We start from the raw sequence: 26,526 nt of genomic DNA on the forward strand, positions 1-26,526 counted from the left end.
ATTTTATCAAAAAAGATTTTGGTTTCAAGCAACCAATCAAAATGCCCATGTTCCTTTTGTGCTGAACACTGAACACACAAGATGGCGTCCTCCATGTGAAGAGGTTCATAATACAACAGAGACACGCTGCATGGCCATGTATTCAACTGGTAAATTTTTTAAACTTAATTATGTCGTTTTCTTGGCATCTGTCAACCCACCCATTCTTAAAGAAGAACTTTCGAATTGCACAATTTGTTCTTTGAGGTCTTTGCATCTTTCCATGCATAATAATATGCTCGAGGCCTAATCTTGACTCAAGATGCTTGACTGACAAGACTAGAATCTACAGACTACACTGTTAGTAGTGCTACTGTACTGTAGTTTAGTTGTAGTCTACTTCTCATAATTATGATAATACTTCATTCTAGATTCTAGATCTAGATATCTGATTCTAGATCTAGATCTATTAGTAATGTATTAGCTTAATAATTTTACAAGACATGATATTTGTGAGTGTGTGTGTGTACAACTTGTACAACTTGAGGAGGTGGTTAATTTATGGAACGAGAATTGCTGAGATTGTTTTATAAATAAAAGATCTAATCTAGATCTAGATCTTGTCTAGATATATCTAGAAATCTAGATCTAGATTAGATCTATATGGAATCTAGATCTAAATCTAACACAAAAAATACCCCCCCCCCCCCCCCCCCAAAAAAAAAGGCCGGCACTATTTCTCCGAACGTTTGGGAAAATAAAGCTAGGCACTATTTCTCCGAACGTTCGGGAAAATAAAGCTAGGCACTATTTCTCCGAACGTTCGGGAAAATAAAGCTGGGCACTATTTCTCCGAACACTCTGAAATCACATCCTTTCCCGCAAATTTCGGATATTATATAGATCTAGATCTATAATTATAGTATAGGCCTACCAAAGATTGTTCGTATACAATATGGTCCAAGCGGTCCAAAAAATGTCCGCAGTAAATATTTATATAAAGAATGCTACAATTCCAAACAGTTTTTCGCTACAGATATGACGAGTTGCCTATGAAGGGTGCTGCTCTTAAACGTAATGTGTTGTGTTCACTCGTGTGCTGTCTAGATCTAGATCTAGATCTACGGAGGCGGAGGGTTATTGATAACGACACATAGAACTATTAGAACTGGCATCTGCGGTGGTCACTGCCACGACCAATAATGTACCGACACTGGCAGGCCCCTTAAGGTGTGTGATTCCATAATTTACATGTAATATCCTCTCCTTTAAAAAAAAAAAAAATACTCACATTTAGGGTTAAAACAGCCAATCTTCTTCGGACAGGTGGACACACGCCCTTATTTGTTAATGTTTGTTGTTTATCATGGGCTGTTCTAATTTTGATTTCATTCTGTTGTGAAACTTTTCTTTTTCACGTTTTTACACTCATCTAAAAATCTGTAGACTAGCTCTTCATCTTGAAAATTGAAATAAATATAGACCCAAAAATTTGCTCCTGTGTGTGTGTGTGTGTGTGTGTATGTGCGTGTGTGAGTGTGTCTGTGTGTGATAGTAAGTGTGTAAGTGGAGAGTGAGTGTGTGTGTGTTTGTTTTTCGGGCTTTATTTCAGCCTTCATTCAGTAACAGTTCAAAGTATACACAAATAGAAACACAGGGTCCATTCACTCTAGGGCTCACGAGTCGTTCATCTTTTTCAGTTTCACTCATTCATTCAATTCCCGTGTTCTCTCCCGCCGCTCATCCCCGTCCGCATGGCTTTCACACCCCACCCCCTCCCTCCAGGCATACACAAAGAAAATCTCACTCATTCCCTTGCACCCTGCGAACCATGGACAATAATATAGGCAAAACACTGCCTAACCTAAGCTGCATTATTTTCGTTCGTGAGCTGTGGACCAGGCCAGGGGGGTCGGTGTTGTCGTCTTGTAGTTGCTGTCGGGTGTGGATACACTTGCACATTCTTCCTTTAACCCGCTCTTTCACTCACACTGTCTCTCCATCCACAGCTCAGCTCGTCATACGTTCAAAAGTTGTCCATTGGTCGTGTTTGTTTAGTTAGTGTGTGTATAAGTTTGTGTGTGTACATGTGCATGATGGTGGTGGGTGTGTGGTGGGTTTTACTGAAGGTTGTCTGTAGGCGGGCTTTCCATGCGGTGTTCCTTCCCCCAGACCAGAGGCAGAATGAAAGTTGGCGCCGAACTCTCGCAATAAATAGGCAAAACATCACGAGACCGGAAGCCGGAAACCGTTCGGAGAAATAAAGATGGGCACTATTTCTCCGAACGTTCGGAGAAATAGTCACTTCGAAAAAAAAAAAACCAACAAAACAAAAACAAAAAAGACAACAACCAAACACGTAACACGGCGAGATCTCGTCAACAGTCTGACAACAGTTATTGGCGAGGGAAACTCAAGCGGAGTGTCTACGTACACGGTAACCGGGCACCTAGTCTCAATATCTACGTACTCGGTAACCGGGCACCTAGTCTCAGTATCTACGTACACGGTAACCGGAATGAAAATTAATCAATATTTTTCCTGTGCTATCACTTGCTGAGAAAAAAAGAAAGTCACTAAGCGTCTTGTCGGGCTCACCATCGTGACTGGTCAGTGAACCTGTGCGGGCGCATCACATTGTCATTGTGAGTGCCGGTTGGGGTCACCAAAGTTCTTTCAAAGTCTGTGCGCTCCGGAATGGGGGGATTATTGTTTTTTTTTAAAGGTACAGTCGGGGGAGGGGTGGGGATGAAGGCTACACCGGATGACATCTACGTCTACTCGCAACTCAGTGAATCGATTCAGGAGTCAGGAGTACTATAGATATTTAGTGCGGTGGATGCGATCACGACTACTCGCAACTCAGTGAATCGATTCAGGAGTTGATACCATATATATGGTCATGGTGCGGTGGCAACTCAGTGAATCGATTCAGAGTTGTTCCTATATAATATATATAGGCCTATAGCTTCTACTCAGTTCATAGGTCATTGATTGTGCTATGAATAGATGGGAGTCTCTAAGCCTGTGATAGGTAGGCTAGTCTGTCGTTCAGCCATTGAGATGCTGCGTGATTGAAAGGGGGTGGGGGCTAAGGGGTGTCGGTCTGTCTACAGGGGATGGGTGAGGGCAGGGTGTGCACTCGGTAACGGCGCGAGTGACGAGCGGTGGGGGTAATGTATTAATTTGTGAATGGGAAAACACAGGAAGTGTTGCCAGTTAATGGGGCCAACACGCTGTGAAGTACTACATGTTGTGAGCCGTGAGCGGAGACAGCAAACTGTTGGGGTGGCTATTTCTAACCCCTGCTGTCGGTAGCGCTAGTTTTCAATCAAGGCTAACACGATCGGGCTGTAGTGGCTCATGTGATTAGGGCTGCTCATACTAAATCTAGATCTAGACTATGATTGGTTTTGGACTTTAGAGTGTGTTGATACATGGCCTGCCAATGCATTTGTTGTTCGCTCGACTTTCCTAATTTCTTTACTTTCTTCTGTTTATATGTGTGAGGGGGGGAGGGGCGAGAGAGAGAGGCTTCTTTTTAAAAGGTGGAGGGGAAAAAAAGTTGAAAGAAAGAAGGAACAGCAACACTGTCGGCCTTTGGCGCGAAACAGTATGTGACGTCACTGAGGTCACACGGTGCTGACGTCACAGGGTGCAAGCCTCAAGCCTACTCGCAACTCACTTGGAGCGAGGAGTTAGTGCTCGCAATTCACCTAAAATTTGAAGAAAACCCAGCACTACCAGTTACAGTGTACGTAGATATTGAGGCTACATGCCCGATTACCGTGTACATGACACTGAGACTACGTGCCCGGTTACCGGTTACCGTGTACGTAGACACTGAGGCTAGGTGCCCGGTTATTGTGTATGTAGACACTCCGAAACTATATATAACATGGTTATTTTATTCTAGATCTACCATTTTAGCCTATTTAGATTGAAAACTGAGGATAAAATCCTGTTTTTCTCCCAACAATTACTATACTTACCCTACTATCCTGCAATCCTACCCTTACCCATTTTATAATCCTAACCATAACCACTTAACCCGTGTAAAGTTACTATTAATATCACACTACTTGATTATACCTTTGTGATAACTCTTCGGGTCAAAACAGGAGATTTCAAAAAATTGTATCGCCCCTGTGATAACTTGGATGAACAAAAAATTAATTGATATTGCATGATGATGACAATAGAGGTCTCTTGGTAGGCTGTACGAAGCATTTAGGTTGACAACGGTCACATGAAAGTAAGTGATGTGGAAATTGCATTTTCAAGAAAAATGAAAGATCTTGGCATTTTTTTTAAAAATTCATAAAGTTTGTCAATGTCTGCTTGGGTAACTCATCTGATCAGCTGCATATGTATTTAGAGATAGAAAGATCAATAAAATACATCCTCTGATTATGTCTGTAGTTGAGGTTATATTGAAATTCTTGGAAATTATGTTCAGTCGTGGCTTTTGGCTGAAATTATTATTTTTGTCTTTGATTCTTTCTGTTTCAGATTAGTATCAAGCATTTATAACTTTTGTGAAATGGGGGAACAAGTTAAACTTCAAGTTCATCATGTGAGATTCTTCAACTGTCAGCCACAGACAATCAACTGTATTTGCCATGACTCCACTTCACAAAGAGTGGCTGTCTCGAGGTAAGTCTGAGCTCGCAACTCAATTGTTTTGGGTTGGGTTTTTTTACATAATGGTGATACTTATGATTTTGTGTGCTTTAGTTTTAAGGTGTAGCAGTGGATACTCTCATGACTTGACAGTGAGCATTAAGTAAATATTTGTCAAAAGATTTTTAAAAGCCCTCAGTTTCTGTGGAGATAATTTAGATCTGAAAAAAAGTTTTTGGTGCTGGTGAAATTAGTGACCATCTACAGATCGGCCGCTCACCATTGCTGGTTAGTTTAACTACTGTACAGCATCAATGCAATCCAATTGTTAGGTTTGTGTTTGTCGATTGCAAGTGCATGGTATAGGATAGGGCTGGACTAATTTAGTAAGAATAGTCGAGCTGTGTAGTGTTTTTGTATTTTACTCTCAAATAGATTATAATTTATTATAAATGACCGTTTCATTAATTTCAAATAAATTTTTTCACAGCTTTAGTGATTTTTTTCTAGCCTAAATTCAAAGTGCACTTAGTGATGCTGACTGGGATGTGGTTTGCAATTATGGAAATTTAGAAGTGTTGAATAATGTTTTTATATAATGATTATCAAATTTTACTACTTATTAATCCAATAATTTGACTAATTTGGAGTGTATTAGTAATCTTTACAAAGGAGTTTTTACATATTGCAGTCTATTTTCTAAAATCATGTCTCATGAGAATAAGCTGCTTTCACTTTATCGATGATGTATGCCATACCATATGTTAATTGTCCAGTCTGGTACAGTCATCTGAAAGAAATCATCACAGTTGCTAGTAGGTTTTCAGCTCTCTAAGGGTCAAGTATTTCTCCTTCTGCAGGTCTGACGGGTCTGTGGAGATTCTGGGGACCCAAGACAACTGGATCCAAGAACTGGTAAATTGTATTTGTTGTTCTGTGTGACATTGGGGTTTTTTGTTTTTTTTGGGGGGGTTTTCCTTATATCCAGAATGCAACATTAAAAATGTCATTAAAAAGAAGTCATTAGGGATACTGTATTAACGCTTACAGTAACAAAGGCTCATATTAGTGAAAACCCTCAAGCACCGCACCAGTTTAGAACGCTGAAGCCGTGGTAGAATTTTTTAAAATAAAAAACCTCCCAGCCCAAGAAACATGCTTTAAAAATTCGTAGATATACTTTAACTTTAACTATTCAGCTATCATACAGAGTGACTTCTTGTGGTATTTACTTCAGTGCAAGGTGTTCGTTTGTTGTTTAATTATGTTCAGTGTTCCATGTTGGTTTTTCGATTACTGTGAGTGTCGTGTACAAAAATGCTCTTTCGTGAAGGTAATGCCTTTGTGTTTTATGAAGTCTTGTTGTATCGCGAGGAAATAAAGCAAAGGATACAAAGCGAATGTGTCGTGCTGCATTTTGCGATTGTTAGTTTGGCTAATTGTTTCAGAAATGTGATAATTAGAAAAATGTGTTTTTTTACAGAAACAGGCCTCGAGCGACTAAAGATTGAGAGTTAAACTATGCTGTTTTTTTCCAGACATATGGTACTAGAGCTTGCATACATCTGATTTATGTACGTCCTCTTTTTGTGTGTGTGGTGTGTGTTTTTGGTAAGCGTATTTTCATTCATAATTTCACCCTTTTTCTTTTTTTTCCTTCAGGTGTTACCAGGTAGCAGTGATGCGTCAGTGGAAGCTTTGGCGTGGGCTCAGGGCCGCTTGTTTGCTGCGGGGCTAGGCGGAAATATTGTGGAGCTGGACATGGTCACTCAGTCTGCTAAGGTAAGAACAAAATGGCTTTTTCGTGGCTCTCAATATTCCACTGTTTAGTGGATTTCCTCTACCGCCATTTCCTCCGCTAAACTGTTGAGAAACAGTCACCGGCAAAGAGATTTGCTGGGTGGGGGGGGGGGGCACATCCCAGTAATGCGCCACCACTTTCTGTACATAATCAAGATTGTAAATGTTTGGTGAGTGACTCTTTTACTTGAAATTATCTTCCAAACCCTCAAATTGGTATGAAATAACCTTGCTTTGATAACTTGATGGTTTTTTATTTCATCACTCTAGGGTAAAACAGTATATATCTAATAATAATAGGTGTCTCACGAAAATGGTCTTCCTACGCGATCACGCGTGTGTCTGTGCTTCACGCCGGTCTTCTAGTCACAGCACAGTTAGATCATGGTCAGTCAAGTGGACAGTCACCGAAAATTGTATACAATACATATAAATATTTGCATGTGTCTATAATTTTTTTTTTAGCCTAGTTTTCTCATGATCTCTATCCTCAGGAGACAGTGTCGTCCAATGCTGGACCAGTCTGGTGTCTGACCACTAACGCTGCTCAAGATCAGCTGGCAGTGAGTAGATTTAGTGTCTGTTTTTCTAAAGCTCTCCCCTATTTGATTATCACTACCAGGAAAATAGTGTGGCACAACAAAACATTACCATCGTAAGGATGTTGAGGCAACAGTTGTAGAAAAAAGTTATTCTTTTCCAATGGGATAATTAATGTAAGGTTTATCATCTAGACTGTTCACGTTGGGTGGTTGGCGGGTGCTCTGGTGTGGTTTGCTCCGGTCAGCGTCTGTGTGGTCAATTATTTGTCTCTGTGGCTGGCAGTGGTGCTAGCCCTGTCAGGTCATCGTCTGCCTCATTCACCGTGGTGTCAGGTCACCGTCTGCCTGGTTCCTTGTTCACCGTGGTGTCAGGTCACCGTCTGCCTGGTTCCTCGTTCACAGTGGTGTCAGGTCACCGTCTGCCTGGTTCCTCGTTCACCGTGGTGTCAGGTCACCGTCTGCCTGGTTCCTCGTTCACCGTGGTGTCAGGTCACCGTCTGCCTGGTTCCTCATTCACCGTGGTGTCAGGTCATGGTCTGCTCCATTTACCGTGGTGTTTGGGGCAGACCACAGAGAAGTGCTCACCTCCTGTGTCTGTGCTGGGCGAACATCTCTACCTCCAGTCCAGGCAGCTGTGCCCCACACGTCTGAGGTCTTCCTCTAGATCTCGTTCCCGCTTGGATCTCAGCCTCCCCCTCCCCCTCTGTGGATTCCGTCTCAAGCTTTGTCTTGTCACATTGTGAACTGGCTTTCTGAGCGTGTGCCCAATCCACATTTTCTGTCAAATACAATACTTTTCTGTTATCAGCACCACGTCTTTTTCTTCCACTGTGACCTGGCTGTTTATGAACTTGATGAACAAAGAAAAGTTGGCATCAGTTCCTGAATGTTGCTTGTCTTTCCTACGCACTGTCCTCTTAGCCTATGGTACCCTGTCAAAAGTAAAAAATATCTCAAAGTTTACTTTGCATGTGGGTGGTTGGCGGGTGCTCTGGTGTGGTTTGCTTCTTTTTTCCTATCCAACATCTATCGTCCTTATCTCCCCGTCTTCTTTTTTATGTTTGTTAGATCAACTTTCTTGTAACACCTCTATTCTTCTGGCGCTCATATGACCTTATACAGTTGCGAGCTTCTTTGATCCCTTCCTAGACTGGATTCTTCACCCTGCAGTAGAACCGAGGTTCCCATACGTGACTTATCTTTCTAGCGAACCTTACAGTGTCCCTTCTGTGTCAGGCTATCCTATTATGGGTAGTTGGCGGGTGTTCTGGTGGGGTTTGCTCCTTCTTTCCTATCAAACATCTTTTGTCCTGATCTACCCTCCTCCTTTTTTTGTGTGTGTTTGTTACTCTGTTGTAACACCTCTATTCTTTTGCACTTATATGATCCTATTGTGTTGCAAGTGCCGTAAAACTCATACAGTGGGTAGTTGGTGGGTGCTCTGGTGTGGTTTGCTTCTTCTTTCCTATCGAACATCTATCGTCATTATCTCCCCTTCTTCTTTTTTATGTTTGTTACTCTCTTGTAACACCTCTAATCTTCTGGCGCTCATATGACCTTATGCAGTTGCGAGCGCTGTAAAACCTCTACTAAAACTAAAACTAAAAACTCATACTGAAACTAATCAGGCAATATCCTATGCTGCTGTTAAGTAGGATAAAAGCAGGCCAAAAAGTAAAACCTCTACTAACTACTAAAAAGAAAAAGAACAATTTTCTGTAATCCCCCATTGTGTCTCCTCTCACTCAGGCAGGAACTGAGGACGGCTGTGTGGTCCTGTTTGACGTCTCGGGAGAACTGCAGTATCTGCGAGGCTTTGGGAAGCAGGAGGGTAAGTTGCTGTGACAGGAAGAAGTTGTGTACGGAGTACAGATGGGCAGGTACTGGAACTCCCGGTTCTGTGGAAGGAAGTGTCAGTACCGGCTCTGGGAAGGAGCAAACACCAACCTTTTTTTTTCAGAGCCACGGGAAGTGTTTAAGCCTAGGCCTAGCAGCTGTGAAGTCAGATGCACAACGCAGCGGGTGACCTTGATACATGACTTCAGATTCAAAACTGACAATCAAAAACGAAGTTTGCTTAAATTTAAATGTGGCATCAAATCAGGTTCCACGTGAGCCACTTTGCTTCTTTTTTATATGCAGATTCCGAAAATGAAATCAATTTTTAGCGGCGATAATTATTTAAAGAATTCTGTATGCAAAGTTGAATCCTGCGCGGCGGCAAACTTCAAAGGTATTTTGCGTCACAGTTCGCCTCTCCAATTTTGCCTTGTGGTGTGTGAGTGTGTGTGCTTTTGTACTGCTGTGACTGTGTGCAAGAGGTGTCGGTGGGAGGTTGGAGGGTGCTCTGGTGTGGTTTACTCCTTCTTTACTATCAAACAACTATCGTCTTTACCTCCCCTCGTTTTTTGTATTTGTTACTCCCTTGTAACACCTCTAATCTTTGGCACTTATATGCCCTTATTGTTGCAAGTGCCGTACCTAAAACTCTTACGACCCCCCCTCCCCAAAAAAAAAATTTAGTCTGTCTTTTTTGCCACTGGAATAAGCGAGCAGATAAATATAATATGTACATTTCATGTTTTAAAATACATTTAGCACTCTGTGAAATTGAGCGCTACAAATGCACTCTATTGTCATTTTCACTTCGTCGTAGAGAGGCTCTACGGGTCTACAGATGAACTGAGCAGGACAGCCCAATTTATGATATATACCGTACTTCAAGTGTGATACGAATGAGAAGATGAAGACTTCTTCGTTTGAATGTTTTTGTCTTGTGTTTTGTTCAGGGAGGATTCTCTCCATCGCCTGGTACGAGACGGAGGTGGAGAGCATGATCGTGACCGGGGGCGTCAACAACATCCGTCAGTGGAGCGTCAAGTCGGGCCAGCCCCTCAGTCGCATGACCTTCGGCCGCAAGTTCCAGAAAGACACAATTGTCTGGTGTGTCGCTGTCACGCAGTAAGTTTTCTACTCTCCAACTTGGACTAAAGGCCACCTATATGAGACAGTCACCTGTACTAAGGGCTGCCTGTAGAAGACAATCATCTGTACAAACTGCCACCTGTATATGACAATCACCTGTACAAACTACCACCTGTATAAGACAATCACCTGCACAAACGGTCACTTCCCGTGGATTGAAATATTGCATCAACTGAGGCCCTGAAATATTTATAGTCATTTACAAACATGTTGTAGACCTTATTGTGTTGGGTTTTTTTCTCTCTCAGACAGAAATGTAGACTGTGAGACACAGAAAGTAATGTGTGTAGTGCAGATGCTCTTTGTGGAATGTTATCAGTGGCTGCAAGAAGGAATAATGGGAGGTCTAGTCAGTATGCACTGCTACCTTGTGACAAAGGATTTATTTGTCTCTGTGATTTGTATATAATAATAAGTAGCATTTGTATAGCGCATATCCCCACTCGAAAGCAAGCTCCATATGCTTTACACTATATTATTACCTCAGCAGACCATAGAACACTCAGAAACATTCTCAGTTTCCTGGGAAGCATACAGTGCAAGCAGCTGGTTAAATGCTCAAACACTAACAAGCTGGGTACCCATTTTCACCTGGGTGAAGTGGGGAAAATTCGTGTAAAGCGCCTTTCCCAAGGACACAATGTCAGGCCTGCGGCTCGAACCCCCGAACCCGCCTCTTCACGATTACGAGTCCGGTAGCCTAACCACTAGGCCACAGTAACGGTTTGTCTGAAGGAGGCATTGTCTTCAGTGTTTTCTTTTATTGCCACATAACATTCTAAGCTTATCTGGCTGCATTTTTTAGTTGTCTTTTTCACAGATTTGACAATAAGCTTGTTTTTAAGAATTGTTTTGTTTGTTTTTGTCTTCAGATATCTTGATAGGCCATTTAATTTCCTTCAAATAATATTTTTCAAATAAATCTTCTAGTGTGTACAGTCAGTAGTTGAAAGTTTTCATAAAATGTATTTCTCTTTTGTTGTTGCAGAGACTTCACCATCATAAGTGGAGACTCGCGGGGCATCGTCACCTTCTGGAACGGGAAGGAGTCCACTCAGATCAAGGTGAATCATTTTTCTTTTGCCGTACATTTGCTCGTGGTTGGAGGGCGCCATCTGTAGGTCCTACTTTTTTTTCACCCCTTTGTTGTTGCATTGGTGTTATTCTGTTTTTCACAAATCACAAATCAACAAACAGCTGTGCATGTGAAGACAGTGGTGTGTGCTTTTGATATGTGTTGTAATTATATCCTGTTTGGTTCAGTGGTTGGTTATTTGATCCAGTGGGTGGTTGGCGGGTGCTCTGGTGTGGTTTGCTTCTTCTTTCCTATCAGACATCTATCGTCCTTATCTCCCCTTCTTCTTTTTTATGTTTGTTACTCTCTTGTAACACCTCTAATCTTCTGACGCTCATATGACCTTATGCAGTTGCGAGCGTCGTAAAACCTCTACTAAAACTAAAACTATTTGATCCATGTTGTTGTGTGCATAGATTCTTTTCATGGACCTTGTTGCCCTCTCCTTTTTCTGGAAAACTGCTTTAATAAGAAGCAAAGTTATTTGAATTCGATGTAATCGTCCATTGCTTTTGGGTTGGGTTTTTTCCCGCCCACTCCTTACTTTACAGTGAAACCTCTACTAAAACAAACAAACAATTACTTTACAGTATTTTGGATTGAATGTTTAGATTGCCTGACTTACTCAACTGGGTTTTTTTTTTTTTTTTTTTTTTTCCCCAGACATTCCACTGTCACAAAGCTGATGTTCTGGGCCTGTGCCTCAGTGAGGTAAGTGGTTGTTGGTCACTCAATGTGGCCAGTCTGTGTGGGAGGGGGTTGTGTGTTGGGAATTTTTATTTTTTAGGTTGTGGGAATTTTTTTTTTCTTTTAAATTTTTTCCTTTTTTTGGGTGGTGATTGTTGTTGTTTTTTTTGGGGGGGGGTTTGTAGACTTACGACTTATTACATTTCACTTGTTTTAAGAATTGTCATGCTGCACTTGTTGATTAATTAGAAGTTATGATATTGGTAATTATTTTAATGCTGACATAGACCCAAAACCAGTTGTCTTTTTACACTCTTGAAACCTTGGAGATGAAAGGGCGTGTCAAAACTGGATGACATGAAATGTGGTAACGTTTGACATTCCTCGAAATCCCATATGATGTCATTGGGTTCGCTTTAGTAGTTGAATATATCTCATAGAAACGACACTTGCATTCATTTAAACTTATTATTCTCATGCTTCTGTTCCCAAATTCCCACATGTGCAAATGCCACAAATGTGTCACGGCGCGGTGGAAACGGACGCTCGTCAATTTCTGGGCATGTGGAGTTATTGGTATCATCTGAAAGCTGATTTATTTGCCTTGATTTCAATGAAATAAATATCCATTTATATTTAAATAGAATTCAAGATATTTGCGATTGAAGAAAGTGAGGTCGTCTGATTTCAGTGGTGAAATTATAGAGAAAATGGCTGCCAAAGTTTGGTATACCAATAGCTAAAGATTCTTTGAAGACTGAAAAATGACATAATTTGTGCCTTTTATCAATGATTCTCTCGTAAAATTCACTTGGAAAAGTGTTTTTATACGGACCGAAAAGAGGTTAAGCCAAAAAAATAAAAACTCGATAAATATTTCCAAACTGGCGTAAAAGTAAGTTTCCTCAATTTAGTTATTTTGACGGGCGCCTGATTTCACCGCGCACTTTCACACATGTCCTCCCCTCAAAAGCACAAAAACAATTATTTGTCTCTTCCCCCCCCCCCCCCCCCCCCCCCCCCCCACACACACACACACACATGACAGGATGAGCAGACGGTGTACAGTAGCGGTGTGGACGCGGCACTCTACCAGTTCTCCCTCTACCTGGCCGACCCCGCCTCAGAGCGCAAGCGCTGGGTGCAACAGTTGCTCCACAGTCGACACACGCACGACGTGCGCGCCTTGGCATACAGGGACGGCTGTGTGGCGTCTGGGGGTGAGTCAAATCGCTTTGCGTAGAAACATCAGGCCTGGGCTTGGGGGGGGGGGGGGGTCGCGCCTCTTTGTGTAGAGATATAAGACCTAGGCTTGTGGGGGTGAGTCGCGTCGCTTTACGTAGAGACATAAGACCTAGGCTTCTGGGGGTGAGTCGCGTCGCTTTACGTAGGAACATAAGGCCTGGGCGTCTCGGGGTGAGTCGTGCTTCTTTGAGTGGAGACATAAGACCTAGGCTTCTGGGGGTGTCTTTATGTAGTGACATAAGACCTAGGCTTGTGGGGATGAGTCGCATCGCTTTACGTAGGAACATGACACCTTGGCTTCTGGGGGTGAGTCGCGCTGCTTTACGTAGGAACATAAGACCTTGGCTTGTGGGGGTCAGTCGCACCGCTTACCGTAGTGACATAAGACCTAGGCTTCTGGGGGTGAGATGCGTCGCTTTATTTAGGAACATAAGACTTAGGCTTCTGATCTGTAACAAAGAAAGATACAGAAGGTCATTTTTAACGTCATCCATAAAAATTCTTCCATCTTATTGTTTATATTACTGTTAATTTATATTATGCATGTGACTGTAAGCCTGCGTGTGTGTGAGAGTGTGTGTGTATGTGTATACATGGTGAAACACCAAACCAGTGTGCCAGGATCTGGACAATAAAGATGCATCTAATCTTATCTTATGCAAGTGTTAACTTTTCTTTTTTATCACTTAACCCTTTCGGTCTCATTTCCAGTGATCATCAACTTAACTCTTTACACCCTGAGTTTTTTCCACCATTTCCCGGAGTTTTCTCTATAGCCACCTAAACCGGGTGCACTATGTCTCATTATACTTCCTTTCTTTCTGGGTCTGCCGTACTCTAAACCGATGTTGTCTTGTCAATGAAGTCAATGTGCTTTTTAGTCAAACTGAAACTGAAAAATACACAAACATGTTCTGATCTCCCCTCCTTCTATTTTGTGTTTGTTACTCTCTTGTAACACCTCTAATCTTCGGCACTTATATCACCTTATTGTGTTGCAAGTGCCGTAAAACTCTTACTCAAACTAAACGTTGAGTTTGTGTGAAGCTCAGTTCTTGTCCTCTTTGTTTGTTGCAGGTGTGGATGCGGTGCTGCAAGTTGCCAAACTGAAGGGGAAGCGCTCGGTGTGGGATGTGGATCCTTTCCCTGCGGTGAGAACCTGAGAATACCTTTCGGGATTTGTATGGAGACCAAAATGTTTCATTGTGTCATAAAGGGAATTAAGCGTGAAGTAGAAATATACATGTTAATTTCATTTGTTTTTTGTCTGGTTTAATTTTGGTAAAGAAAAGTAGATCAACACAATAGCTGCCATTTGGTGCAAGAGAAAAGTTACAACCAATGGGCCGAATGAAATGACAGAGAGAGTGAAGAAATACTAGCAGCATCCTTCAAATCCCTTATGAATTTCTATGACTTGAAAGATTCTTTAGCAATAACCTTGCTGTTTATTTCTCTCCTATTGTTACTTCTTCAACAGAACTTCATTGTTTATAGCTCTTTATGTGTTGCTAAACTTTGACAATTGTCCGTCGTTGTGGGTGGTTGGAATCCCCTCCACTGCTAGCTTTTTTTTTTCTTTCCTCATGTCCATCTTTCTCTGTCCCTGCTCTGAATGACTGTTATCGTGTTGAGATGACATTCTGGTTCTTTTCACTCAAACAAACTGAAATAAACAATAGGAGTGGTTGGCGGATGCTCTGGAGTGGTTTGCTCATTCTTTCCTGTCAACGAACAACTATCGTCCTTATCTCTCCTCCCTCTTTTTTGTGTAAGTTACTCGCTTGTAACACATCTATTCTTCGGCACTTACGAGAGGGTATCAATAAGATTTTTACCTAAGTGTGAAGGAGTGGAGCTACGAACTTGAAATGTGAACAGGTTCAAGATACATCTAGACTAAGAATGCACACCAACAATTAGGAATTTCCAATGATTTGTTCAGGTTGTACAGCAGATAGTTTAACATCACTCTTGAAAGCATGATTTTAGCACTTTTCATTCTTACTCACAAAATGGAAAAAATTGAAATGAGAGCTGTGATGAAGTTCCTTCATCTCCAAGAAAAAAAACCACGGTCTGTACACGATGAAATGTCAATACATGTGTATGGAGATATCTGCCCAAGCTATGATGTGATCAAATATTGGTGCAAGGAATTCAAATGTGGTAACATGTCCATTGAAGACCACCCTTGAGAAGGTGGCTCTGTCTCAGCGGAGACTGAAGACAATGTTTCAAAAGTCAAGAAGATTGTGCTGAATGACAGGCGCGTTACTCTCAGACAACTTTGTGCTGAATTTGGCTTGAGCTATGGATCTTTTGAAACAATTCTGCACGACCATTTGATTATGTGAGTGTCTGCAAGATGGGTGCCCCGTCTCCTTACCCCTCATCAAAAAGAGCAGAGAGGACAGTACAGTCAGCCAATGATTGACATGTTTGATGAAGATCCTGACAACTTTTTTTACCGTTTAGTAACAATGGATGAAAGTTGGGTATCACTTCGACCCAGAGTCAAAATCTGCTTCAGTGCAATGGAAAACACCATCTTCCCCCACCCCCAAAAAAGCCAAAGTGCAGAATTCATCTGGCAAAGTGATCTTTTTTTTCTGAATGACTTTTCAAGATCATTCATTGCTGGCAAAAATGTGTTCTTGCAGCTGGTGACTACATAGAGAAATAAATGTATACATACAAATTTCAAGTTTGTAACTCCATTCTTTCATACTCAGGTAAAAAACTTATTGATATCCCCTCGTATATGACCTTATTGTGTTGCAAATGCCGTAAAGCTCTTACTAAAACGTAACTAAACAGTTGTTTTTCCGTACGTTGCCTCCCTCGTAGACGGGCCTGGTGAACGTGGCCTCCGACAAGAACCTGGTACAGCTGCAGTACCCGACCTATGTGGAGGTGTGGCGGCTGGGGGCGGCCAATCAGCCGGAGGGTGAGTCTTTGCAGCATTTTGTTTATGCTAGAGGTTCCACTCAGGGGAGGCTGCTGACTTTTTTCATAAGTTTGATCTTTTGCCTCTAACATTGTTATTGACACAGGTTTCTAATGATTTTTGCCACCCAGCCTGATTTGAGGGTGGGTGGTTGGCGGGTGCTCTGGTGTGGTTTGCTTCTTATTTCCCCATGAAACATCTATCGTCCTTATGTTCCCCTCCTTCTAGTTTGTGTTTGTTACTCTCTTGTAACACCTCTACTCTTCGGCACTTATATGAGGAGGGAAGTCTGAAGCAAGCGTGACATGGCAAAAGTAGCCATGTTTTTTAAAGTCAGACGAATCATTGAAACTTAGTGTGATGTGTCCATGGTGTACTCTAAAAGAAGGATAACATTTTACTTGATGATTCTCATGTTTTCAAAATGAATAGTTGACCTACTCTCTTTTTTTTAAACATTCAATCGCTTTCATTCAATTTTTTTTTTTTTTTTTGTTTTTTTTTTTTTGTTTTGTTTGTAGTTCTTCATTGTGAGTTGTGATGATATTGATGATCATTTAAAGAAAATAACACGGTGTTGGACCTTCCATAAATTAATACCTGGATACCTGGAGGTGTGATCTCTAACTCAGAGGTTGAAGTGTAATGACCCTCCATAGTATTGTATTTTTCTAAATTTTATTTTATTCAGCAGGGTCTGTCTTGTGTGTAGAATCTGACACACCTCACATTGTTTGTCTTTTTTTGTTTTCCAACTTATTCTGGCCATTCTACGATAGCACCACATCTCAAACGCATTTATTTGGTTTTCTTCTTTCCTCGTCAAAGTCCAAGTCTCTGCACCATATAGGAATGTAGGGAAGAAGATGTAGCATTCCAGCATTTTCTTTCTTAAAGGTAGAGCTAGTTGATTGGATTTAAATAGCTTGTGCATTTGGCTGAATCTTGAAATCGTCATGACTTAATGGTACACATTCATTGTCTCTCCCCCCCCCCCCACACACACACACATACACACACACACGCACACTCAAACACACACCCACACACACTCACCCACTCGCACTCACACTCACACCTACACACACAGAGGAAGCGCGGGGTATCCTCCCCCTCACCAAGAAGCCTGTGCGTCTGCTGCAACTGAAGGCGCGCTCCGACCGACGCGTTCTGTGTAGTGCCGTGTCGCCCGCCGCGCTTGTGGCCTTCTCCGACACAAAGGGAGTCCGGCTGTTTCAGCTGAACTTGGTGAGTGTCTTCTGTGTGGTGTCCGAGAGTAGCGGGATGTTGCTTTTCTTCTTTGTTTTGTTTTTTTTGTTTGACGCATGCTTCTGTTTTTCCCACACACCCTGGGGCAATGCTACTGACTGAAGTGTCTTTAAGCCATTCCTAAAGGGGGGGATATTAACATGTTCTTATGCTCAATAGAATTGTAAATGGGCTGATTCATCAATGTCATTCTCACACTGTGCTGGAACAATATAGGGGGGAACTGCTGCTTTTTCTGTCCTCATCCTTACTATCGTTATTTGTTTCCTCTACTTCTTTTGTATGTTTGTCACTCTCTTGTGACCCGCTATTTCCGGGGTGCCTTGATAGTCGAAACAGACTTTGTGCTGTTGAGGCTAGAGAGGTGAGCAGAGTAAGCCTGATTCCCTGTAAGGACTTCTCTGTTGACATCCACCCGTTGGCGCTCATATGACCTTATGCAGTTGCGAGCGCCGTAAAAACTCTACTAAAACTAAACAACTGTTTTTTCTCTAGAGTATGAGCAAAGGGACGTTTCTTTTTATACTTTGTTTTTATGTTTGACGCATGCAATGGGACGTTTCTTTTTGTATGTTTTTATATTTGACGCATTTTATGGGACGTTTATTTTTGTATGAAGTATTTATTTTTGACACACCCACTTCTGTGTTTCCTGAGAGATTGAACGGTGAATCATTTCAAATTTTTTTAGATGATTTGTTCAATAAAATGTCTTGTTTGTTTTTTTGTTGTTTTTTTTGCTACGACTTAGGGGGGGGGGGTCTTTTTTTTTCATTCGCTGCAAGACATGTAGTATAATGTGTAGGTGTATCAAAAAGAGCAGTGTCAGATATCACGTGAGAATTCTCCTCTTTATTCTGACGTTTGAACTATCCCCCGTCAGAAAAATGATGACTCGAGTGTGCCGGATGTGTCCTTGACCCGTGTACCTTGCGGTCTGCTGGAGCCTGCTCGCCTGATGACCTTCACCTCCAGTGGGCAGGCTCTGGTTGCGGTGTCCACGTCTGGGAGTCTACAGGTCGTGGATGTCAGTACAGGGCGCGTGAAGCACACTGTTAAGTCTGTCTCAGGTCAGTTTTCTCTGTGTGTGTGTGTGTGTGTGTGAGGCAGTGTGGATGGATTTCAGTTCAGGGCGTGTGGAGCACACTGTTAAGTCTGTCTCAGGTCAGTTTTCTCTGTGTGTGTGTGTGTATATATATATATATTATGTGTGTGTGTGAATATATATATATATATATGAGGCAGCGTGGATGTCAGTACAGGGCGCATGGAGCACACTGTTAAATCTGTCTCAGATCTGTTTTCTCTGTGTGTTGTGTGTGTGTGTGTATGTGTATATGTGTGAGGCAGTGTGGGTGGATGTCGGTACAGGGCGTGTGGAGCACACTGTTAAATCTGTCTTAGGTCTGTTTTCTCTGTGTGTGTGTGTGTGTATAATATGTGAGGCAGCGTGGGTGGATTTCAGTACAGGATGTATATACAAGGAGCCCACTGAAAAAACAGGGTTAATCACAAACAGGAAATTGTGAGGGTGTGAATTTTAAAAGCTTGTGGTTTATTTTGTGTGTTTGTTGGATGGGAAATCTAACAACAACAATAATCAACCAACAGCTGAACAGAAATAGTTATGAGTCAACAAGTGTTCAAAATTCACACTTTCACGATTTTCAGGTTGTGACTATGCCCATTTTTTCAATGGACTCCTCATATATGTGTGTGTGTGTGTGTGTGTGTGTGTGTGTGTGTGTGTGTGAGTAAAGCAGCGTGATGAAATCAGTCGCTCGTCAAAATATTGAAAGTCAAGAAACTGGCATTTTTCCGCAAGGTTTGGAATTTTTTTTCGAATTTTACTGATTTCCTGATCCATAGAGTTTATTTCCTTGGTCAATCCCCCGTGGGCTGTTTTAGGTTTAACTTTATGTCTTGTGGAGAAGATGCAAGGCGACTTTGAAGTACTTTGTTTTATGGTAAAAAAATGCATCCTATGCACAGTGATGTGCGATATTAGTTTATTACATCCCAGCTTTTTTGTAGGATCTTTATTTTACTTGTTCTTCTCCTCCTTCTCCTCCTCCTTCTCCTCATCCTCCTCCTCCTCCTCCTCCTCCTCTAAGCTGTTCAAGTCACAATGTATCTAATTTTGTATATTGTTTCCTCTGGGACCAAAGTGTCTCTTGTCTTTCATGCTGTGTTTTTACTTTTTTTTAATACTCTTATGACCATTAAGATGAGTAATGACTTTTATCTAAATTTGAATTGGAATCAGTTCGGAGGTTGTAGCGATAGTGAGCTGAGGCAAGCTGTGCCGTTAAACACTTACCTAAAAAAAACTGACTCTGTCTCCCCATCTGTTGTAAACAGCGTCACCGATCCACCGACTGAGCGCCAGTCCCAACGGGTCGCACTTTGCCACAGCTACGACAGATCACGGCATCCATGTGTACAGCGCGGCTACGGGGCAGGTGAGTTTTCTTCTCCTTTTGTTTTTTGTCACTTCTCTGACAACATTTTGGTTTGTTTTGCATTTTTTAACCCTTCCAGCCCTATGCGCGTATATTTTCAGTAGCGCTTGTACCCCCACTACCCCAAAAGTGTATACACAAGCTTAATTAAACTTTAATTTTCATAATATTTGTTCGTTTACCTTTAAACCTTGTTATATGTTTTTATCTAAACCTCATTACAAAGATACTACATCACTTTTTAGAATGCATGCTTCTTTTTTTTCTGAAATACTGCTGTATTGGCTGGGACTGGGGTAAGGGAGTGCACAAAAATGGCTGGGGTTGGAAGGGTTAAACTGATGTGGAAAGGAGGGGGTGTGCACAAGACAATATTTACGGAAGCCTATTGGATTGACTGTCAAAGTTCAGGGGTTGACAAAAAATTTCACTCTGAGCCCTGGTAATAGCACCTCTAACGTTTGGCTCTTATATGACCTGTTTGTGTTACAACGGCTGTAAAACTCTCACATACACTAAACTAAGCCACGTTGTGACACCTGTGTTTGTCTCTCCTCCCCAGCACGTGTGCTCGTGTCCGGTCCAGAAGTCTCAGGTCAGTGCCCTGGCCTTCTCACCTCACAGCCCCAGCCTGGTCATCGCCTACAGCAACCACTCGGTAGGTTGGTCAGTTGTGGTTTGTTTGTACTTTTGTTTTTGCCTCATTGTCACCTGTCCGTCCACCATCCATCTGTGTCTTGTGTCTCTGCCTCGTTATCACTTCCTCCCCCCCCCCCCCCCCCCCCATCATGTTTGTGTTTGTTGAGTTTTGTACTCGTGTGAGAGGGATTATTGGACGAGGGGAGGGTGGGCAGAGCTGGGTGTTTGTTGGTAAGATGATAATTGTTATCATCCTTTCTTGCCTCGTTCATAGATAGCCACTTTTAAGGACAAGCAGGCTAACCCAGGTTTCGGGGGTTTCCAGAAATCTTGACCTACACCAAAAGTGGGCATTGCCCTACCTATAGGAGAAGTTTGGTTTCATTGGTGTGTATATTTGTTTGGACATAGAGAAAACTCTCCTTGTCTTTTAAAGAACCTGAACATGGGGCAAAAACTTTACGGTCTATTTTCTCAAAACAGCATCTTCGGGATAGCCCCTTTGTGCTTACAACCAAATGTGGTTTGGTCCTTCTTTCCTATCAAACATCTATCATCCTGATCTCTCCCCTCCTTCTTAATTGTGTTTGCTACTCTCTTGTAACACCTCTAATCTTCAGCACTTATATGACCATAATGTATTGCTAATGTCGTAAAACTCTTACTTTAAAAAAGGGAGATAGGACAAGAAAGCACTGAGGTCACGACCTGTTGACTTCTTTCTCCTTCGTCTCCTCCTCCCCAGATCTACGAGTTTGACAAAACGTTTTCGATTTGAGAGCCATTCATTTTAATTTATCCATTTTTCCCGAAGCCGCTACGATTTGATGACTCACAAGTTCCCTCCTCGTTCTCCTCCTCCCCCTCCCCTCTTCCTCTTCTTCCCCAGATCTACGAGTTTGACGTGGACCAGCGAGAGTACACTCCGTGGAGTCGCGCCAACAGCTCTCTCTTCCAGCAGAACTGGCTACGCCCCATGAGCAGCGTGCGGCAGATCACTTTCTCCCCTCACCGGCCAGACCTCGTCGTCTTCCACACCGACGCCATCCTCTGTGTCCTGGACAAGTCGAAAGTAGGTCACCGGCGCCAGGCTTGTCGTGCTGCCAGTGGATGGCTGACGGGTGCTCTGATGTGGTCTGCTCCTTCTTTCCCATCAAACATCTATCATCTTTATCTGTCCTCTTTCTTTCCCATCAAATATCTATCGTCCTGATCTCTCATTCTTTCCCATCAAACATCTATCGTCCTGATCTCTCCTCTTTCTTTCCCATCAAACATCTATCGTCCTGGTCTCCCCTCCTTCTCTCCCCATCAAACATCTATCATCCTTTTCTCCCTTCCTCCTTTTTTTGTTTTTGGTGTTTGTTATCTTCTTTTAACGCCTCTAATCTTTGATGCTGGTATGACCTTATTGCGTTGCAAGATGGAAAAACTCTCACTAAAATTAAACTAATACTACTCCAAGGAACCAAAATATCTCCCATGTACATGCAGCTAGAAATGTTCACAGCTCCATGACAAATTTCCACACAAAAAAACTAAGTCCTTTTCTTCTCAGCCTTTCAGAGTGAGGGAGTGTTCACAATTCACCTGTACTGGTAGTGCCAATAGCCGTGTGGTGGAACACGAAGTATGCTTCCCTTGGTGAACTAAAGAATCACTTTCAGATTTAACCCTATCCGTACGTCGTGTTTTACTATCGTATCTGTACGGCATGGGGAACTCTGTGCGACCCTCAGCGACTTTTTGGAGAGAGCAACTGAGCATCAATGGACTTGTCCGGAATGCAGAGATGTTGCTTCCTGGAACAATGAACAATGAAATGTTCACACGTGCCAGCTCCACCCCGGTGCGACTAGTTGGACAAGTGTAGACAACTTGTATGGGAGCGCAGGTTTTACCTGATTGTTGCCCTTTGACTTTCCTCACACCTTGTCTGTTCTTTTTAGTTGAAGTTTTAAGGCGCTCACAACTACATATGATCGTATGGGCGCTTTGTCTGTTCTGAAGTGCCTTGCTGTTCAACTGGGGACTTTCTTGGAGTTTTGAGTGTATGAAATGGGCAGCTTGCACTGTATATTTCCTGGGACCCAACAGTCTTTCTCTATATTTTAGGATTTGCTGGGATAATGATGATATAGTGTATAGCACATAGAGCTTGCCTTCAGCCAGGGATATGTGCTATACAAATGTTATTTATTAACCCTATCCGTACGCCCTGTGGTCATTTTGTACTCTGGAGTTGTATCCTTCACATTTTAGAATACTTCTAGTAGGAAGATCTCTTTGAAACTTTCAGAATCATTTTGACAGACTTCTATGCAAAGCGTACGGATCGGATTAATGAGTAAATTTCCTCTTTGGAAAGTGGTGACACAGAGTTCCCCATGTCGTATGGATACAATAGTAGAACACGACATACAGATAGGGTTAATATTATTATTATTCATGTTTCACCTCTGCAGCATACTCGCATGCCCTACTTTTTTTATAATCCACAATTCCTGTGCGCCCCCTAAGACCCACGAAATGTAGTTACTGTTGTTGTGTCAATGATATTGCCCGGGACTCTGTGAATACTTAAACAAGTCCCCCCCCCCCCCCCCCCCCCAACAGATAACAAAACAAAACAGAAGACCCCCCACAAAGCTTTGTACTAAGCCTGTCCTAGCCGGAGGTTTTGTGGTCGGTGGTTGGAGGACACCACCGTCAGGAATTTGTACTTGTTTCTTTTCCCTCTGTTCTTTGTCTGTTTGTCTGTCTGTCTGTCTGTCTATCTTACTTTTGTCCCAGCACTGATTGACTGCGGTTGTGCTTCTCTTTAAACTCTCAAATTCAAGAGAGTGGGTGTGTTGGCGGGTGTTCTAGTGTGGTTTGCTTCTTCTTCCCTATCAAACATCTATCGTCCTTATCTCCCCTTCTTTTTTTTTAATGTTTGTTACTCTCTTTTAACACCTCTAATCTTCTGGCGCTCATATGACCTTATGCAGTAGCGAGCGCCGTAAACCTCTACTAAAACTAAAACTCATGAGATTCTGTTCCTGCCACCGTTTTAAATCGTTAAGAGAAAGGCAAAGGCAGACTGGAGATGAGAGGATTAACCACACACACACTTGCGCGCACACACACACACACACACACACACGTTTGGGGTTGGCAGTTGCTCTGGTGTGGTTTGCTCCTTCTTTCCTATAAAAAAATCTATCGTCTTTATCTCTCCTCCTCCTTTTTTATGTTTGTGGCTCTCTTGTAACACCACTAATCTTCGGCACTTATATGACCTAATTGTGTAGCAAGTTGCGTAAAACACTTACTTAAACTAAAACTAAAAGACTGGAGACGAGAGGGTTACCCACATTCACACACACACCTATACACACTCTCTCACGCACACATACACACTCTCTCTCACATGCACACACACATACACACTCGCACACACACACGCCAACACACTCTCTCTCACGCGCACGCACAGATACACACACTCTCTCTCACACACACATACACACGCACATACCCATACACACATACACACACACTCTCACACACACACATACACACACTCTCTCTCACACAAACACATACACACACTCTCTCTCACACATACACACACTCACACTCACACACACATAAACATGCTCTCTCACACACACGCACGCACAAACACACACACACAAACACACCCGACTCAGGGAGTGTCAGGCTATCCTCTGATTGGCTCATCTTTCACGGAGGACATGCCCGTGCCCCGGCTGTATCTGGCGCCTGCTATCGTCTTACGTGTGTTTTGACAGGTTGCTGTGGTGTGCAGCGAGGTTTTCTGTGTCAGGATGCACCGGGGGGTGGGGGGGGGGGGTGGCTTGTTGTAAACATGGTTCCCCCTCTGACACAGACCGGCTGGGCTTTACTTCCGCCTTGTGACAGATGAGCTGATGTTTTGGTGGGGGGGGGGGGTTGGTAGGTGTGTGTGTGTGTGTTTGGCTCGCTGTGGTGTATTATGATGATGATGCTATGTCCTTGTGTTGCTGGTTGATGATGGAGTTTAACCACACACACACACACACACACACACACACACACACACACACACACACACACACACACCTGGGCAGTGCTACTGACTGAAGTGTCTTTAGGCTATTCCCAAACTCTCTTATGAACCGCTATTTCCAGGGTGCCTTGATAGTCGAAGCAGACTTTGTGCTGTTGAGGCTAGAGAGGTGAGCAGAGTAAGCCTGATTCCCCGTTAGGACTTCTCTGTTGACGTCCACCCCTTGGCGCTCATCATAGGACCTTATGCCGTTGCGAGCGCCGTAAAAACCTTACTAAAACTAAAACGAAAGATGATGGGAGTTTACCCCCTTGTTTCACCACGTCGAAACCTTTTCATTTTGTTTCTTTTGTTTGTTTCCAGACAGTTGACAAAGGTACAAGCTCCACGCCCAAAATGGAAAACATTCGCAAGTGTTGCAAATACAAGGTGAGAGAGAGACGGTGCTGTCATCGCGCTGTTAAGGTCTTTTGTCGGGCTCTGGTGTGGTTTGCTCCTTTCCTATCAAACATACGAGCGTATATCGTCCTATCAAACGTCTCTCATCCTTATCTCCCCTCCTTCTTTTATGTTTTTGTTACTCTCTGATAACACCTCTAATCTTCAGCACTTATATGACCTTATTGTGTTGCAAGTGCCGTAAAACACTTACTAAAACTAAGTATATTGTCCTGAACACATATTCTAAATTTCACCTTCTTTCTTGTATTTGCTGCTCTCTTGTAATCCGTTCCACTTTTATATGACCTACCTGTAGTGCAAGTGCCGTAAAACTCTTACTGACACTCAACTTCTTTTCAGTGTTTACTTTCCATTTTGTTCCTGTCAAAATGTTGCTGTGACCTCGCTCTCTAAAGATGGCAGAAGTTCGCCCTACGGCCCTGCCAGTCTGTGTGTCTCACCATTGTTGAGTTAGTGGGTGGTTGGCGGGTGCTTTGGTGTGGTTTGATCCTTCTTTCCTATAGAAAATCTATCGTCTCTATCTCCCCTCCTTCTTTTTTATGCTTGTTACTTTCTTGTTATACCTCTAATCTTCGGCACGTTTATGACCTTATTGTGTTGCTAGTGCCGTAAAACTCTTTCTAAATTTTTTTTTAAGAGATGGCACAACTTTGCCAGTCTGTGTGTGTCTCTCCATCGTTGAGTTTACTTATCCTGTCATTTGGCCACTCGGTGAAGGTTTTTTTTTGGTGGGGGGGGGGGACTGATCTTTTCCGTCTAAGGAAGATATAAGATAAATGTTTTATACAGTATAACACGGATAGCTCCTTCTTTCCTGTCAAACGTCTATCGTCCTTATCAGCTCTCCTCCTTCTTTTTGTATGTTACTCTCTTGTATCTTGTAACACCTCTAATCTTCGGCATTTATATGACTTTATTGTGTTGCAAGTGCCGTAAAACTCTTACTACCCCCCGGGGCAGTGCCACTGACTGTAGTGTCTTTAGGCCATCCCCAAAGGGGGGACATTTCTCGTTCTAATGCACTATAGAATTGTAAGTGGGATGATTCAACAATTTCATGCTCATAACTGTGCCTGAACTACAACAGGGAACTGCTGCTTTTTCTTTCCTAATCCTTACTATCGTCATTTTCCTCTACTTCTTTTGTATGTTTGTCACACTCTTGTGACCGGCTATTTCCGGGGTGCCTTGATAGTCGAAGCAGACTTTGTGCTGTTGAATCTAGAGAGGTGAGCAGATTAAGTCTGATTCCCTGTAAGTAAGGACTTCTCTGTTGACATCCACCCCTTGGCGCTCATATGACCTTATGCAGTTGTGAACGCCATTAAACCTCTACTAAAACAAACTCTTACTAAAACTAAAACTTCTTTTTTGTGTTTGTTATTACTCTCTAGTAACACCTCTACTCTTCTGCACTTATATGACCTTATTATGTTGCAAATGCCGTAAAACTCTGACTAAAACACAGACACAAATGTCTTGTCCCCCCCAGTACTTGCTGTCAGCCCAGTACCTGAGCGATGGTATGTTGGTGGCCGTGGAGTACACACCGCCCGCCGTGGAAGAAAACCTGCCACCCTCGCTGAAGCAGAAGAGATTTGGGATATCCTGATGTCCGCATACGGTTGGAGGGAGGGGGGGGCGGGTTGTTCGTTTGTGCGTGCAAGTGTTTGTGTGCGAGTGTGTACATGTCGCGACCTCTGTGCTTTCTTGTCGTATCTCCATTTTTTTTAAAATTGAAAATGTGACTTCTT

The 26,526-nt window shown here is 42.6% G+C and overlaps 1 protein-coding gene across 1 annotated transcript; it reads left to right on the forward strand.

The window, feature by feature from the left end:
* Positions 1-69: 69 nt before the first annotated feature.
* On the forward strand, positions 70-26,526 carry LOC101851653 (U3 small nucleolar RNA-associated protein 4 homolog). The gene is made up of 19 exons (XM_005101721.3): positions 70-149; positions 4,492-4,635; positions 5,463-5,517; positions 6,265-6,384; positions 6,897-6,965; positions 8,694-8,775; positions 9,734-9,905; positions 10,918-10,993; positions 11,668-11,715; positions 12,740-12,911; positions 14,014-14,087; positions 15,787-15,886; positions 16,977-17,134; positions 18,039-18,225; positions 19,517-19,617; positions 20,180-20,275; positions 21,146-21,328; positions 24,674-24,739; positions 26,265-26,526. Exons 2-19 carry the CDS (start codon positions 4,523-4,525, stop codon positions 26,382-26,384), a joined length of 1,992 nt encoding a protein of 663 aa, XP_005101778.1. The 5' UTR covers positions 70-149; positions 4,492-4,522; the 3' UTR covers positions 26,385-26,526.

The sequence above is a fragment of the Aplysia californica genome, unplaced genomic scaffold, assembly GCF_000002075.1.
Source record: "Aplysia californica isolate F4 #8 unplaced genomic scaffold, AplCal3.0 scaffold00295, whole genome shotgun sequence".
Taxonomy (NCBI): domain Eukaryota; kingdom Metazoa; phylum Mollusca; class Gastropoda; order Aplysiida; family Aplysiidae; genus Aplysia; species Aplysia californica.